The 18,109-nt window shown below is 42.2% G+C and overlaps 2 protein-coding genes across 4 annotated transcripts in view; one reads left to right on the top strand and one right to left on the bottom strand.

The window, feature by feature from the left end:
• Nucleotides 1-3,882, top strand: part of PPP1R26 (protein phosphatase 1 regulatory subunit 26) — a 71,761-nt gene extending 67,879 nt beyond the window's left edge. For all 3 annotated transcript variants that reach the window (XM_089684681.1, XM_089684680.1, XM_089684682.1), the window contains one exon: nucleotides 1,648-3,882. The gene's annotated coding sequence lies outside the window, so the exon portion shown is untranslated. The remainder of the gene's footprint in view (nucleotides 1-1,647) is intronic.
• Nucleotides 3,883-6,111: 2,229 nt separating this feature from the next.
• On the bottom strand, nucleotides 6,112-17,942 carry PIERCE1 (piercer of microtubule wall 1). The gene is made up of 3 exons (XM_089684679.1): nucleotides 17,697-17,942; nucleotides 9,776-9,854; nucleotides 6,112-6,437 (listed from the first exon to the last, which is right to left on the bottom strand). Exons 1-3 carry the CDS (start codon nucleotides 17,831-17,833, stop codon nucleotides 6,249-6,251), a joined length of 405 nt encoding a protein of 134 aa, XP_089540805.1. The 5' UTR covers nucleotides 17,834-17,942; the 3' UTR covers nucleotides 6,112-6,248.
• Between the last annotated feature and the right edge of the window lie 167 nt (nucleotides 17,943-18,109).

Genomic DNA, 18,109 nt, shown 5'->3' with positions numbered 1-18,109 from the left:
TTTTTGTGTTGACAACCCTATCATATTTTGCACTCACCCTTTCTTCAACTTTACTATCACTCCATCCAGAAAACATTTACATATAGAAAATTTTGCCACTTTAGCTGTCCCTTCCCTTTTTTGCTACTGACTATCTCACTTATGTCCTGCCCTAACCTGACCACAGCTGTCTTTCTTCATCCCAGGACACACTTACTCCCTTCACTACACAGAGAATTAGGCACCAACTGCTAAAACCAGAAGTCTGAAAAGACATAACTGTGCTGTTATGTGAGTGTGGCGTAAAACTAAATAACTGCTAGTGGGTCAGGCCTAGCCGGACATGCTGCAGCTGAGCTCTGCTCCAATTCTATACTTATTTCATCCTACACAGCATAGTTTTTCCAGATTTACACTCCTGGCCAGTGAAGTCTTCAGTGAGTCTGCCCTGCTCCTCTCCAGCGGTAGCCATATTGGATGTCGGCAGTGTTGGCTGGAGCACAAACACTCCTGGGAGACATGGGGAAAGCTGGACCGTAAGAAGCAGACCCCCTGGCAGCCTTTACCTCCTTCAAAAAGTCTCTTACCACCATTATGGCAGATTAAGGCCCTTCAGGAGAAATATATTGACACAGAAAATCAGCTGCGCCAAAACAGTCTACAGGTGTTCCACATTCTGGAGTGAGCAGAGGGATATAAGCCGTCTGGATTTGCTAAATCCTTTCTTATTAAGCTGTTGGGCCCTCCATGATCTTCCACCTACATTCATGGTGGAGTAAATGCATTGAGACCTTCCTACATCCACCTATCTTGGTTGCCCCACCGCCACCTTTTCTCAGTAAACTATAGAGACCATAACATACTTCTAGCGGCTGCTAAGAATTCACAGGGTCTTGACTATGAATGCTAAGATATCCCTATTTTCCAATTACGCTTTACAAATTTAACAATGCAGACACTCCTTCATAGCTGCGGATGTGAGCTGGTTGGACACCCGTTTCCTGCCTTTCCTCATCTTCCACCAGTAGCTCAAGCTGATCTGATCTTCTCCACAGCAAGTTTTTCCTTATATCTTCACATTTCCAGGGGAGTCCAGTCCGTCTCTACTGCATCCTAAAACATCGCTTGCTGGACCCCCATGCGTATTCCTCTATGGATATCCTGCCTTACTCCTTATAACTGGCACCTTCTTGGCTGTAATCTGGTTGCATTCTAAGCTGTTCGTCTGATTTTCCCCCCCCTCTACAATGACTGCCTTGGCTATGTGTGCCTGGGATGTGAATTCTACTCTCAGAAGTTTCCCCACAGTAGACTTTCCTCTAGTTCTATTATATTGGAGCTGTGCACCATAGTTTTCACTTTGGGACAATGCCCCTTAACAGCCCAGTGGTGCATTACACTGCACGGACACGATGTTATACTTTTCAGTGGTGTTTGTTTAGTTTTATAGGTATATTAATGTATTGGGTTGTGCCCATTTTGATGGTCCTGCTCTGCCCAGCTAAATTGCAGATTATTGGTGATTTTAACGCCACATTGTCTCCTGACCTTGATAGGAAATTCCCAGCATAAGGAACAAAGCGTCACAACAGCAGCAGGCTGTAGAACACTGTACTTGATCCTGTATATGTTATACTGAGTGCCATGTAATCTTGTTCTTTATTACAGGAGAATCAGTTTACAGTACATCACAGTTGCATCTAAATGACTCTTTTCCTGCTCATTCCTCAATGGCACCAACTATGAAAATCAAGTGCAAGTTTTTTCTTTTCCAGTTGTTTTTCTGTATTATGTATTTATCAGTAACAGTAACGCAAAAAAGCTTCTCTGTTTTGTATGGGGACCTCAGAGCTGAGAAGATCAATAGATAAAACAATTTAAATAATTGTTCATTTTGTGCTGCAAGATGTTGATGAAAATTGCACATACTGTATGTCCACCTGGGTTTATAAACTGCATAATAGGCTCATCATTTAAAGCGGTATTAAACACAAAAACAAAAATGTATTATATTGCAGAGAAACCATTTCAGCTGGTTAATGACCAAGGAGATTAATATCTTGAATCATTATTTTTTTTCTATTTCAGAGAGCTCTTCTAATGCTTTATAAGCTGCAGTGTATAATAATGCCAGTGTTGGGGAAGTTATTACTGTTTATCTTTTTAATATCAGTTTGTCAGTGTTGTGTTGGTATGTTACACTGAAAAGAAACGTGTCCTGGGTTACTAGTAACTGTTAACAACATATATTTACCTTTCGGTGGGACTGCTATACAATTTCACTTGCAATTATTGGCCACAAACTGTTAGACAATAATCTAGTTCGCTGTTTTATAAGTGGTGAAAGATTGCAGCTCTCCATATAGAGCTACTTCCACATAGAAATTAAAGGAGCTCACTCTCCTGTCATATAAATATGAGAGGGGAAGTCCTGAACATGGTTGCTCATCACCAGTGTCATGTAACAGGATGGGTGCAGAGCATTCTCAATGCAGATCATCTCCTAACAAGCTATACTGAAACTGGGAGCTGTCCTTAAAGTGGAAATATACTTACCTCCTCGCCAGCAACGCGGTTTTTCCGGAGCTCTCTTGCTGGCCACAGACATCTGCAGCTGGTGTTCCAAGTTTCGATCTTCGGTTATTTCCATTGGCTGGGCCAAGATGATGTCACTCCAAAGCATGAGCAGGAGGAGTACATCCATTTTGGCAGATGCTGAAAATGCGCACTAAGCTCTGTGTGCATACACTGCTAACAGACAGGTAAGAATACTTTATTATAGAGTGTCTCTTATGTATTCAAAGCCTGCCTGTTTGAAATATTTTTATAGTAAATTTCCACTTTGACTGTTTCTCAAAATAGTTACATTCAAGGCAGGCCACAAATGAAAAGTGTCACAGGTGCTTCTGCTGACAACCAAACTGTGAAGCCTTCAAATGTCTGGTGTCATAACTGATCACTTGCAGCACCATGACAAACGTAGATCAAACAGAGGCTAGGATGACAGCTTCCTTGGCTATAAAGGAGTTCAGGGTTTAGTTCTGCTTTAATATTGGAATTCATTAAACAAAATAGTACTGTTGCTTCTATAGCACGTTGTCGGTATCTAGCTATTATAACCCAATTGTAACTGATTTGAATGTGGTTGCTGTGAGACTGCTGTGAGCAGTAGTTATCCCAGACATGATAAAGAGAACCTGTCAGAACAGTGGTCACTGGGCACAGCTGAAGCTCCCAGCAAGTACTTGTGGCTCTCATTGCCCAGCCATTTTTGCATGCAGTGCTAGTAAGAAGCAGAGAGTACCCCCATAGCATCATGCACAATGACACACCCTGCTTGAAACTAACACCACTTCTGGGAAACAACCAATGGGAGCAGTTTCTTCTTTAACATCCCATCAGTGATAAATTGTGGTTCTGTGATGGCCAGTATATCTAGCTTTAGGCTGACACTAGACACCACGCTTCTTATATTGGCCACGTTTAATAGCTGAGCCTGATTGGGGTGTCTATAGGTTGGAGTTAAATCTGTTCAGTTTTTACATATAGTAAGTGATTAATTTACTGCACAATAAATACAACCAAGAATCACTTGTGTAGCTTATGTTCATTTGTTAATGTAATGTCAGTTCCATTCAGATGTCTTTTACATCATTTGCAAGAGAAGTGGAGATGATTCCCATGGTAAGTGGAAGTATCTGGCTGAGTGCACAGGGTGATAACGCCATTAATCTGGCCCTTCATTTCTAGCCCACAAGTTGGATGTTTTGTAAACATGAGAATGACCTTTTGTGGATCAGGAAAGCCCTGTCTGAGCATTCACATTGTAGTGTGTGTACACAGTGCCCTCTCTTCTGTATTTTCATGTTTTGCATAATAAAGTTTCAGTTTGTTCAGAATTTAGTAATTGCCGTGTTGTGTCATTTTCACTAATGTCACAGCATATGGGTGACAGTGTTTTATATGACTAGTGTAATCACCTCTGATGCAGAACCCTGCAGATTATATATTAATGTATGATGCATTAGTGTAGTGGGGACATTAGATTGTAACCCCCTTTGGTGCAGAGATTGGCGTGAAAGTGGAGAAGGCAACATTGGTAGTGGTCCCCTTCCTCTTCACAGCTATGACAGAAAGCGGTGCTGGAAACTTTCTGAAGAAAGAAAAATTAACAGCTGGTGGCAATTTTTATTGACTAATTTCCATTACCACACAAAAAAAGTAAAACGAGCATCCACCAAAACTGAAAATAAGTAGATTTGTTTGATCATTTTAAAGCTGAATTAACACTGTTGGGGTATATTACTGTTACCGCACATGTCTATCATACCCTTTTTTTTCCCCCAAAATAGTACACCACAACATACAAATGACTCAAATTGGAATGCTACTTCAGCACACCTTTTTTACCATTTGCTGAGGTAACATGGTAAAGTGCATGTTTTATATTTTTACCAAAATGCAGCATAACAAATTTCATGATTTTTAAATGTATACATTCAGGTTAATATTTTTAAAACAAGTAAGAGAAGGGCACAGGAAAAATTAAAATTAGTACAAATGTATTCAATAAAAAAAAATGCAGCCTTACATTTGATAAAACAATCATCTGGTGATAAAAACATCAGCAGAATAGGTGCTAGGAGAGTGCCAGGAAAGCCTGGGAAACTTCCAGCCTCTGTAGCTGCTGCAGCCACTCTCTACTCCACCTGTCAGTTTTTCAGCACCAGGATTGGCTCACACACTGACAGCTGCACTGCTGATGAGGAAGTTTCGCAGGCTTTCCCAGTGCTCTCCCTGCACCTACTCTGCTGATGTTTTTTCACTGGATGATCATTTTAGCAGAAGTAAGTCTGCATATGTTTGTAATGAATACAATTGTACTCATAGTGATTGCTCCTGTACCCTTCTCTTCCTTAATAAGTGTTAAAGCTGGATCTCATCAAGGGAGAAGCAGGAGGACTACTATATGATTACTTCATGATTTTCATGGATCATTTGCAAGCGACCCAACATTAACTAAAAAAGATGCTATACTTTTCTGCTCTGTGCAATAGTATTGCACAGAGCAATCCATTACTTCCTCTTTTGGAGTACATTTGATATTGCATAGAGCAATCCGTTACTTTCTCTTTTGGAGTAACCCAGGGGTACTGTCTGCTCCTTCTTTCCTCAGAGTTCCCCCACCTTGCTGAGGTGGCATCCATGTGGGTGAGCTCCTAAGCCAGGCTTTGTGTGTCCATAAACACACACAGCATAGCTTGGCCATGCCCCTACTCGCGTCCCACAGGATTTGACTGACACCAACAGGAACCTAGGGCTCTCACTGCTGTCAGAGTCCCCTGTGAGACCAGGAAGAGAGAGCAAAGCCGCTACAGACAGGATAGAGCTGTATTGACAAAGGAGTCAGGTAAGTGTTTAAGGATGGGGGAGGGACAGTTAGCGGGGTGTTTTTTACCTTAATGCAGGGAATGCATTAAGGTAATATAAATAACAATTAAGACTTTAGAACCACTTTAAGGGCATTCCTTTTTGTGGACTCATGTGAGTTGATTTACTAAAGACATAGACTGTGTACTCTGCAAGTGTAGTTGCACTCTTTTTCCCCATTTGCCTAAGTGAGGGTGTGAAGCTTTACTTTGTAAAGAATGCCAAATCAGGTGCAAGGAAAGTAAAAAAAAAAAATGCGATTTTGCTTGCACATGATTGGGTAAAGGAAATCAGCAGAGCTTCGCCACATTCACTATGTTCTGAGAAAAATGAGTGCAACTACACTTGCAAAGTGCACAGTCTATTTGCCTTTAGTAAATCATTCCCATGGACTATTATTATTAGGGTAGTAATTTTGTGCGCTTCCTTTGTTGTTTTATAGGTCAATATTTAGCCTGCCCAGATCTGATATTTCTGGAAGGTAAACCCTGTGACAATTTCTTTCAACTTTTTGGGGGCCCTACTGATGAGCTCTCCACACTTTAGGACTCTATTTTTATTAATTTTATATAGTATGAAGAAGTGGCAACATCACCAGGTGGACAAGAACAAAACCAGGAAATCTGGCAAGGAGATCATGATCTCATTTCCCAAAAGAAAGAAACCAAAATAAAACGAAGACTCCACATATAACTGCAAATGTTACTAGATAGACAGATGCTTTATGAATCAATCATTGAATATATACAGAAAATGGTCCTTCACAAATGCAGGAATCTGAATATTAAGTTATTGAGTTATAAATCTCAGGTAGTAAAGTTTTGTCTGTTAAATGGCAATCAAGCTGACTGTGATGGCCCACTGATGTTGTAGCTCCGGTGAAAATTCAGTCTGTCATGGAAGGTGATTAGATTGTCTGGCCCCGTCACAAAACTTTTCTCCATGTGTGTGTTGAGTCCGTTGTTTCTATACATGCCGCATTTTGTAGCTGCTTCTGAAAACTTTTCGGAAACTCCTTTAAACTTTGTCTAAAAGCAGAGAAAAACATCCAATAAACATAATTTTATTTCCTGCTTCTTTGTAGCAAACATGAAAAAATTAGGTGACCAAATATTGGAAAATAATGTAAAGTTTAGTAAGGGTACCAGTAATGGGTTCACAACTTTGAGCTTTTGTTCCAGCAATGGAAGCAATTTAGACCTTCAATGTTTATACAAATAATTTCTATAGGTTCCACAATTTTGAATGCGTTACAAACCCCCTGTATAAGGCTGCTTTCACACTGATCTGTTCTTCTTGCACTTTTCCATTAAAAAAGCGGAAGAAAAATGTGTGACTGTGTATTCCTATGAAATTCTTCACACTGAACCGTTGTGAATCCTGCTTGCTGCATTTTTGGTGTGGTAGATAAAACTCCCCTCCCCATTGAAATCAATGAAAAACTCAACAGAAAGGCATAAAAAAAATGCACCTGCATTGCGTTTTATGTGCAGTTTTTAGTCATGTCTTGAAAAGACGCACTTCAAATGCTGCAAAAATGCATATGCGTCATGCTCTCTGCTCCAGGAAAACCAAGAACTAAATGATCAGCAGTGATGTGATCACTCAGTTCTTGAGCATATAGCCAGCAGGGAACAGCTGCAGGTTCACACTGATGTTGCAGCATGGAGGTGGAGGATGTATGTTTGTATTTTTAAAACCCCAAATGTTTCCTTTAACAAAGGAAAACAACACACCATTATTAAGGAAAAGCTAAGGTGTCAATGAGTATAGTTTCCTACAGCAACAAAAGGCACTCTGGCAGTGACAGGTCTGGCAAACCCAAAACCACAACAGATCCAGAAGTCAAGTTTCTGAGAGCCAACAATGTGCATAAAACAGTAGGTACCTCACTGGGCAACATATTCAAGAGTAGATTTAGGCTGAATGTGTTTCAAATAAAAAAAAGGCAGATTAATGCATCATTTACCAGCACATTATTATATGTATTTTATGTACAAGCAGTACAAGCACCCAAATGTGATCTGGCATTAGCTTCTTGAAATCCACTGTACAGCAGACCTCAGACTGGGACCATGGTCTTATGGACCAATGAATCAAAATTTGAATCATACATTGAGACAATGAACTCCGTGAACGTAACCATAAAACTGGAAAAATGGGAATGTTCTAAAATATTTCACTAGTAGTGGATTGGGTCTGTATGCATATGGCATTTAGGTATGTTGTGTCCTTTCCATGGGGAAGCAGCTGTTATACAAAACCCTCACAACATTATTTGTCTGCCAACAGTCTGGGCCATATATTGGTTATGTCCCCCACTTCTTTTACATCTGGTTTCCTGTAGTCACAAATCTTGCAGAAGAGAACCTGGTGTGATCATCTGCTGCAATCCATTCTTTACAACGTTTCACGTGTTCAGGGAAGGCCTTCAGTACAGCAATGCTTCACAGAGTGGCTGTGGACTTTGTCAATGTGAAATAGCAATTCTCCCCTGACCTCCCTCATTAAAAAGGTGCATTTGTTTTACAAAGCATTTTCTGTACATTCAACTTCAATTTGTAAATCCAGAAAGTCCAGGAGTTTCTGCAATGTTGCAACCATTCTGTCTGCTACCAACAATCATTCAAATTTATGTAGGTCGTTACGATGTTTGGTCCAGCAGATAAACTTCCTAACTATGTCCCCATGTTTCATGTATTGAGATGCAGCCATGTGATGCTCTACTTTCATTAGCAAACAGAGGTACCTAATAAAGTGGTGACTGAGTATGTATAAAACATCAAACTGCAAATGATTTTCCTTTATGATTACTGTACTTGTTCACAAATCTAAGTCTGACAGTAGGACCATACAACTGTGTACATTCAGTGTATAAATAAATCAGAACCTAAACCCATTAAAGTGGATGTAGGCCTATTTGCATCACAGGAAACTTATAAAAAAAGAGGTCTGCATTTTCACACTTGACTTTGTATGTGAACAGATGACAGAGAATGGATTTACATGGCTTAACAGACAATGAGAAGGCTTGGGTGGGTGTATGTATCTCTGTGGCTGTTGACTTGTTGGAATTTTCAATAACATGAATTCCAATCAAAGTGTCTGCTATGTACAGGGAGATTTTGGAGGACTTGAGCTATAACGGCAGATTGCCAGGTGACAGCAAGCACATCAATTGAATCACAATATTGGAGCCAGGCTATTGCATTCTCCTCCTGACTGTATAAAGGGTATATTAGTTGACCACAAAGCAATGCACCTCTCCATGGCACACCACAGAACACATTCACAATGGGCTGGAACATAGCAATGGGATGATGATGGTTGGACATATGCTATCTCCTCCAGTGATTTCCAGCTCCAACTTCACCAGTGCAGTGGCAGACTTTGGGATTAGGGTTGCCACCTCATCCCTTTAAAAGCGAACACATATTAATTACACAGCTTCTGGGGCACATTTATTGCAGATGTGGCATGAAGTGAGTTTACTTACTACTTTAATCAGCCACTGAACCTGTGTAATCAATGTGTGTTCAGTTTTAAAGGGATGAGGTGGCAACCCTATTAAGGATGTATTTGTACAAAGTGTCCACAGAAAAGTGTGCCAACCCTGCAACGCAATGATGTCTGCTTTTAGGGCTAATTCACTCCAGCCACTGCTTTACAACACAGCAGGTAGTATGCGCTGAGGTGCAGCTGGATCACTGCAGTGTCGAGTGTGCCAAACTGGGTGCATTGCACTGATCACTTTTTTTTAAATAAACATCATTGAGATGTCATGACATTTCATTAAGTTCAATTGGCCACTGTGCAGATTGAGACTGTGGATTGCCTCTTGCTGCGCTGAAAAAAGTATGGCCTGCCATACTTTTCAGTGCACACCGCCTTCACACCACCACAACGCAACTGGGCAACCAGGAGATGCATATGGTTGCACTGGATTATCCACCAAACATTCCCAGCGCACCTGTGAATGGACCCTAAAGGAAACCTGTACTGAGAGAACATGTATACTGCCATTTTTGCTTTTCTGAAATTGCTTTTCCAATGATCTAATGGCTCCAGTACTATCCGAATCACTCAACCATAAATGTGGACTCCTAGCTTCACTTTAAATTTCTTTAAATGCATGCCTTTGCCAGGCCAGTGTCTAAAAGCACTTAAGCCAGAGACATACTGGAAAATAGCATTTTCAGGAGGTCAGCAATAGCAGCCTTCATTTTTCTCTCGGAAAGGATTTCTTGGGAACCATACAGGACCCTTAGTAGAGTCCCTTCTGTGGTATGGAACTGCTATTACTTAAAGGTGGTCCAACATGGTACCGACCAACAAACGCATATAAGCAAAATAATCTGCATCTTACCGGCATCTCATGCACGGACGGCGGCTTACTCCCATAAGTTTGATTTGTGGTCCTGTACAGAGGGTTGCCAGGCTTGGTTCTGAAAAAGAGAAAGAACCATTAGATCAGGTCTCTTTATGACAACTTGGTTGTAGATGGAGATCTTTATGAAACATACACTACATATTGCTAAAAGTGTTGGGACACCACTCCATACCATTGGTTCAGGTGTTCCAATCACCCCCATGGCCACAGGTGCATAAAATCAAGCACCTAGGCATGAGGACTGCTTCTACAAACATTTGTAAAAGAATGGGTCACTCTCAGGAGCTCAGTGAATTCAAGGATGGTAACGTGATAGGTTGCCACCTGTGCAATAAGTCCATTCAATAAATTTCCTTACTACAAAATATTCCACGGTCAACTATTAATGGTATTTTGACAAAGTGGAAGCAACTGGGAACAACAGCAGCTCAGCCACGGAGGTGGTTGATGTGGTAGGCCACGTACAATGACAGCTGGGTCAGTGCACAGAAGTCGCCAACTGTCTGCAGAGTCCATAGCTCAAGACCTCCAATCTTCGTGTGGCCTTCAGATTAGCACTACAACAGTGTAGAGAGCTTCATGGAATGAGTTTCCATGGCCGAGCAGCTGCATCCAAGCCTTACATCTCCAAGTGCAATGCAAAGCATTGGATGCAGTGGTGTAAAGCACGCTGCCACTGGACTCTAGAGCAGTGGAGATGTGTTCTCTTGAGTGACAAATCACATTTCTCTGTCTGGCAATCCGATGGACGTGTCTGAGTTTGGCAGTTGCCAGGAGAACGTTACCTGCCAGACTGCATTGTGCCAAGTGTTTGGTAGAGGGGGCATTATGGTGTGGAGCTGTTTTTCAGGGGTTGGGCTTGGTCCCTTAGTTCCATTGAAGGGAACACTTAAGGCATCAGCATACCAAGACATTTTGGACAATTTCATGCTCCAAACTTTGTGGGAACAGTTTTCTGGATGGCCCCTTCCAGTTCCAACATGATTGCCCACCAGTGCACAAAGCAAGGTCCATAAAGACATGGATAAGCAAGTTTGGGGTGGAGGAACTTGACTGGCCTGCACAGAGTCCTGTCCTCAACCTAATAGAACACCTTTGGGATGAATTAGAGTGGAGACTGCGAGCCAGACCTTCTCGTCTGACATCAGTGCCTGACCTCATTAATGTGCTTCTGGAAGAATGGTCAAACATTCGCATAGACCCTAAACCTTGTGACAGCCTTCCCAGAAGAGTTGAAGCTGTTATAGCTGCAAAGGGTGGGCCAACTCAATATTGAACCCTAAGGACTAAGACTGGAATGCCATTAAAGTTCATTTGGTGTGAAGGCAGGCGTCCCAATACTTTTGGAAATATAGTGTAATACTGGGTTAGGGGCAAGCAAGTTACGCTAAAGTAGTCCCAACATGTAATTTATTACAGTATTATAAACTAGATTATAACATATTTTACTTGCTTGTGGAACAGCAAGAAAAATAAATATATACAGTGTATATATACAGGTGAAACTCGAAAAATTAGAATATCGTGCAAAAGTTCATTTATTTCAGTAATGCAACTTAAAAGGTAAAACTAATATATGAGATAGACTCATTACATGCAAAGCCAGATAGTTCAAGCCGTGATTTGTCATAATTGTGATGATTATGGCTTACAGCTCATGAAAACCCCAAATCCACAGTCTCCGAAAATTAGAATATTACATACAATCAATAAAACAAGGTTTGTACATAGAACAATATCGGACCTCTGAAAAGTATAAGCATGCATATGTACTCAGTACTTGGTTTGGGCCCCTTTTGCAGCAATTACTGCCTCAATGCGGTGTGGCATGGAAGCTATCAGCCTGTGGCACTGCTGAGGTGTTATGGAAGCTTCAATAGCGGCCTTCAGCTCTTCTGCATTGTTCGGTCTCATATCTCTCATCTTTCTCTTGGCAATGCCCCATAGATTCTCTATGGGGTTCAGGTCAGGTGAGTTTGTTGGCCAATCAAGCACAGTAATCCCATGGTCACTGAACCAGGTTTTGGTGCTTTTGGCAGTGTGGGCAGGTGCCAAGTCCTGCTGGAAAATGAAGTCAGCATCCCCATAAAGCTTGTCTGCGGAAGGAAGCATGAAGTGCTCCAAAATCTCCTGGTAGACGGCTGCGTTGACCCTGGGCTTAATGAAGCACAGTGGACCAACACCAGCAGATGACATGGCTCCCCAAATCAACACAGACTGTGGAAACTTCACACAGGACTTCAAGCATCTTGCAGTGTGTGCCTCTCCATTCTTCTTCAAAAGTTGCTCTCATCAGAAAAGAGGATTTTGGACCACTGAGCAACAGACCAGGTCTGTTTTTCTTTAGCCCAGGTAAGACGCTTCTGACGTTGTTTGTTGTTCAGGAGCGGCTTGACAAGAGGAATACAACATTTGAAGCCCATGTCCAGGATCCGTCTGTGTGTGGTGGCTCTTGATGCACTGACTCCAGCCTCAGTCCACTCCTTGTGAAAGTCCCCAACACTTTTGAATGGCCTTTTCCTGACAATCCTCTCCAGGCTGCGGTCATCCCTGCTGCTTGTGCACCTTTTTCTTCCACACTTTTCCCTTCCACATAACTTTCTATTAATGTGCTTTGATACAGCACTTTGGGAACATCCAACTTCTTTTGCAATTACCTTTTGAGGCTTTCCCTCATGGAGGGTGTCAGTGATGATTTTCTGCACAACTGTCAGATCAGCAATCTTTCCCATGTTTGTGATTCCTACTGAACCAGACTGAGAGACAATTTAAAGGCTCAGGAACCCTTTGCAGGTGTTATGGCGTAATTAGCTGATTAGAGTGGGACACTTTGAGCCTAGAATATTGCACCTTTTCACAATATTCTAATTTTCTGAGATTGTGGATTTGGGGTTTTCATGAGCTGTAAGCCATAATCATCACAATTATGACAAATCACAGCTTGAACTATCTTGCTTTGCATGTAATGAGTCTATCTCATATATTAGTTTCACCTTTTAAGTTGCATTACTGAAATAAATTAACCTTTGCACGATATTCTAATTTTTCGTGTGTGTGTGTGTGTGTGTGTGTGTGTGTGTGTGTGTATATATGCGCACACACACACACAGTGGGTATAGAAAGTAATCACCCCCTCCCCCTTTAAAATATTCACATTTTGTTGTTTTGCAGGCTGAAATGAAGACAAACAGAGTTTTATTTTTCCAGCTGTATTTACTACAGTATCTCACAGAAGTGAGTACACCCCTCAAATTTTTGTAAATATGTTATTAAATCTTTTCATGTGACAACACTGAAGAAATGACACTTTGCTACAATGTAAAGTAGTGAGTGTACAGCTTGTATAATAGTGTAAATTTGCTGTCCCCTCAAAATAACACAGACATTAATGTCTAAACCGCTGGCAACAAAAGTGAATGCACCCCTAAGTGAAAATGTCCAAATTGGGCCCAAGTAGCCATTTTCCCTTCCCCGGTGTCACATGACTCGTTAGTGTTACAAGGTCTGAGGTGTGAATGGGGAGCAGGTGTGTTAAATTTGGTGTTATTGCTCTCACTCTCTCATACTGGTCACTGGAAGTACAACATGGCACCTCATGGAAAAGAACTCTCTGAGGATCTGAAAAAAAGAATTGTTGCTCTGCATAAAGATGGCCTAGGCTAGAAGAAGATTGCCAAGACCCTGAAACTGAGATGCAGCACTGTGGCCAAGACCATGTTTAACAGGACAGGTTCCACTCAGAACAGGCCTTGCCATGGTTGACCAAAGCGGTTGAGTGCAAATGCTTAGTGTCAAATCCAGGGGTTGTCTTTGGGAAATAGACGTATGAGTGCTGGCAGCATTGCTGCAGAGGTTGAAGGGGTGGGAGGTCAGCCTGTCAGTGCTCAGACCATAAGCCGCACACTGCATCAAATTGGTCTGCATGGCTGTCATCCCAGAAGGAAGCCTCTTTTAAAGATGATGCGCAAGAAAGCCCTCAAACAGTTTGCTGAAGACAAGCAGACTAAGGACATGGATTACTGGAACCATGTCCTGTGGTCTAATGAGACCAAGATAAACTGATTTGGTTTAGATGGTGTCAAGCGTGTGTGGCAGTGTCACGTACCTAATGTTAGAGGCCAATGGAGAGAGGGCTTCCCTTGTGGCTAAGTTTCAGACTCCCCTGAAAGTTGGACAGCAGAAGTCAGGCCCAAAGTGGCACAGGTCACCTGTAGGAGTGCTCGTTGTTGGTCCACTCAGGAGCACAGCTAATGCACTGAGATGGGATCTGCAGTGGTGGTGCCTGTGCGAGGTATGCAAGCATTCCGGGAAACAGGATCACAGGATAGACAGTTCAAAGCTGAGGTCAGGTACCAGGTGGGAATCAGAGCAGACGTAGTCAGATGGGATAGCCGAGGTCATACACAGAGGAGCAAAGAGGGAATATCCGTTAGCCAAGCCGAGGTCAGATCAGGGGTTAAGCAGAGAAGAGGTCCAAGAGCAAGCTGAGTCGGTATCAAGAAAACACAAAAAACAGGAACAAGGTACTGGGAAGCCAGAGATCAACCAGCACCTGAGAGTAGGGCAGGGCTTCCTTATAAAGGCCGTTTGGAGCCAAATTTAGGCCGATGTGAACTTCTGTGGCCATGCAAGGTACAGGCAGGGGTGCCAGGTCTCCTAACACCTCTGCCAAGGACAGAGCCCTGACAGGTGGTAACCAGGTGAGGAGTACAAAGACAAGTGTGTCTTGCCTACAGTCAAGCATGGTGGTGGGAGTGTCATGGTCTGGGGCTGCATGAGTGCTGCCGGCACTGTTGAACTACAGTTAATTGATGGAACCATGACTGCCAACATGTACTGTGACATACTGAAGCAGAGGATGATCCCCTCCCTTCAGAGACTGGGCCGCAGGGCAGTATTCCAACATGATAACGACCCCAAACACACCTCCAAGACGACCACTGCCTTGCTAAAGAAGCTGAGGGTAAAGGTGATGGACTGGCCAAGCATGTCTCCAGACCTAAACCCTATTGAGCATCTGTGGGGCATCCTCAAACGGAAGGTGGAGGAGCGCAAGGTCTCTAACATCCACCAGCTCTGTGATGTCATCATAGAGGAGTGGAAGAGGACTTTAGTGGCAACCTGTGAAGCTCTGGTGAACTCCATGCCAAAGAGGGTTAAGGCAGTGCTGGAAAATAATGGTTGTCACACAAAATTTTGACAGCTTGGGCCCAATTTGGACATTTTCACTTAGGTGTGTACTCACTTTTGTTGCCAGCGGTTTAGACATTAATGGCTGTGTGTTGAGTTATTTTGAGGGGACAGTAAATTTACACTGTTATACAAGCTGTACACTCACTACTTTACATGTAGCAAAGTGTTATTTCTTCACTGTTGTCACATGAAAAGATAGAATAAAATATTTTTAAAAATGTGAGGGGTGTACTCACTTCTGTGAGATACTGTAAGTGCAATGTATAACATCCACGTGAAAGATATAACACCAACATGTCAGAAAAAAAATCAATAACAGAATAACATAATAAACATTCTTTCCCTTTTTTTTATAAGTGATCACATACCCTGTATTCAGCTGCATAAAAGCTGGGGTAGGGGAAACAGTATGAAACTGACATTCCCATTGAATGGCTGTTGCGGGAGGGGGGTTGGCGGTGTCAGCACAAGTCTAATCATTGGAAAGAAGCAGACTGAGTTCCCAGCATAGCTAGAGAACTGACTACGATGTACTCTGATGCCTAGTGTAGTTAGTTTTTATTAGGAAAGCAGAGAGACTGGCAGGAACACCAGGGATTTCACACAAAGGAAACAATACAAAGAGAACAGGATACTTTTATATACAGGTATATGGTACAGCAGGCACATATCAGAAATATGAAATATTGGGTTTACATATTCTTTAACACTAAATATTCTGAATGAACCCTGCACACTGCTATACTATTTTTCTATCAAACGGCACAAAAACTGATTTTTTTGTGCAAAGTTTGCTAAAAAGGGTACATAGCAGCGTGAAGATGGTTCATCCAGAATTCTTAGTGTTCATACCCCATCATGTATTTAAAGCAGAGCTCCAGTCAAACCTAAAAAAAAATAGTGGCTGCCCACTACACATGCGCTGCACCTTGTGAATGGTCCCATAGTTTTCTGAGACCAGTCACATGTCCCAGAAGACTACGGTGAGAGAGTACAACTTCCGCTTCCAATCGCATAGGCGGTTGCAGTGGAAGTGGGGGGAGTGGTTACCCGATTTTGACAGGTACCTGCTCCCCCCAGGTGCCAATTCCTTACGGGGGACGAGTACTTAAAGTGGAACTTCCCCTTTTGGGGAACCAAGCTGCTGTAGTCAAAAGATGACTTATAAATAAATTAATAGAAATACTGAACTCTAAAAAAAACTTTACAACAATAATTCATGTATATACACAGCCCTACTAAGATCAACTATAAAGTGTTAAGTGCATTTAAACCATAACATTCATATTAATATAGTGCAATCTGAAGATAAATGTCCTGTGCCAAATAAAACAATCAAAGTCCAGTTATCTGTGTAATCGTATTCACATGTGGAGGTTACCACCATCCCTCCACCAATAGTCCCACAATTGTTCCAACAAATTCAGTGGGACTATAGAGGAAAGATGGTGGAAACCTTCATATGTGAATACGATTGCACAAATAACTGGACACTGATCACTTTTTTTGGCATGGGACACTTTTCTTAGAATTGCACTATATTAATATGAATGTTATGGTTTAAATGCACTTAACACTTTATATTTGGATCTAGCAGGGCTGCGTATAAAGTTTTTTGGAGCACCATATTTCTTTTATTTATAGAAAGGGTGTATAGTAGTCGGCAGAGGCTTCATTCAGAATTTTTACTCTTTCTCTGCTTTTCAAAAGCTGCTCCCCCCCAGCCCACTTCTAAACACTTAGCTGAGCCTGATTTTGATCAGGTGCAGTGCCCATCTACAGTAGTTCTTCTCACCTTGGCAGCAGGGGGAACCATTGGCTCCTGCTGCTGTCAGTCAAATCTTGTGATGAGGGGGAGGGTGGGGCTGAGCTGCACTGTGTGTTTCTATGGACATACACAGCACAGCTGGGATCAAACCCACATAAGTGCCCCTATACCACAGTGGCTAAATGGTTAGCACTTCTGCCTGGCATCACTAGGGTCTTTGGATTGAATCTCAACCATGGCACTACCTGCCTGGAGTTTGCATGTTCTCCCTGTGCCTGCATGGGTTTCCTCCAAGTACTCTGGTTTCCTCCCACACTCCAAAGACATGCTGGTAGGTTAATTGGATCCTGTCTAGATTGGCCCTTGTATATGAATGTGAGTTAGGGGCCTTAGATTGTACGCCCCTTGAGGGTTAGGAACTGATGTGAATGTACACTGTGTGTATATATATTTATATACTGTATATATGTAAAGCGCTGCGTAAACTGATGGCGCTATATAAGTACCTGTAATAATTAAATAATAATAAATATAGCAAGGGCTTTGCTATGGGGGCAATTGGAGAAGAGGGGGAGCCAAGAGTACAGGCTGAGGGAAGAGGAGGTATGGGGCCGCTCTGCACAAAACCACTGCACAGAGTGGGTAAGTATAACATTTTTATTATTTTCTGGGGAAAAAAGTAGCTTTGCAACCACTTTAACTCTTCCCCATTATATACAATACTAAAGCAAGAACCTTGGTGTTACTGGGCATCCACCAGAAGTGAAAATATTTCTAGGTGGAGTGATCCTTTAGGTGGCTCCATAACAAAACAAGGTCAGATTGTGTTCAGTGACTTTAAATTACAGACATCTTCTGGAACATTATTCATAAAATTGCAGTTAGGTATATTGTTAATAAATAGAGGAGGCTTTCGGTAAGAATGAGGCCACGTACCTATATCCTTGTCTCCACGTCTCCGGGTGATTAAACTTGGCAGGTAAGTCGGGCTGTACTCGATAAAAGTCGCTGGTTTGGGGGTAGGTTGTCTCCTGACCCTCTGATGAGATGTGCGGAGGGGGATTGTCAGCCATGTGTCTCTATGGACCCAGAAGAGGAGCAGTGAGAAGACAGGCCCAGCACACACACCACTTAATAAAGCCTCTTGTTCCTGCCAACCAGGACTCCCTGGAAACCGTTGCCAGGAAACCACTAGATGGCAACAAAGTATCAACTTTCATTCTAATACTTCCTACAGGAAATGCAGTGACACTAAGACTGACCAGAACATTACCAGTACAACCTGATCTTCTGATTTCTCTTCATTTATACTGGATGAACCCAACAATTCCATGACAGCAGGGTCCGTG

Source organism: Staurois parvus, unplaced genomic scaffold (assembly GCF_062004578.1).
Source record: "Staurois parvus isolate SC_StPar_1 unplaced genomic scaffold, SC_StPar_1.0 ptg000352l, whole genome shotgun sequence".
In the NCBI taxonomy this organism is placed as follows: domain Eukaryota; kingdom Metazoa; phylum Chordata; class Amphibia; order Anura; family Ranidae; genus Staurois; species Staurois parvus.
The sequence above is the reverse complement of the archived record's forward strand: the minus strand, read 5'-3'. Positions and strand labels throughout refer to the sequence as shown.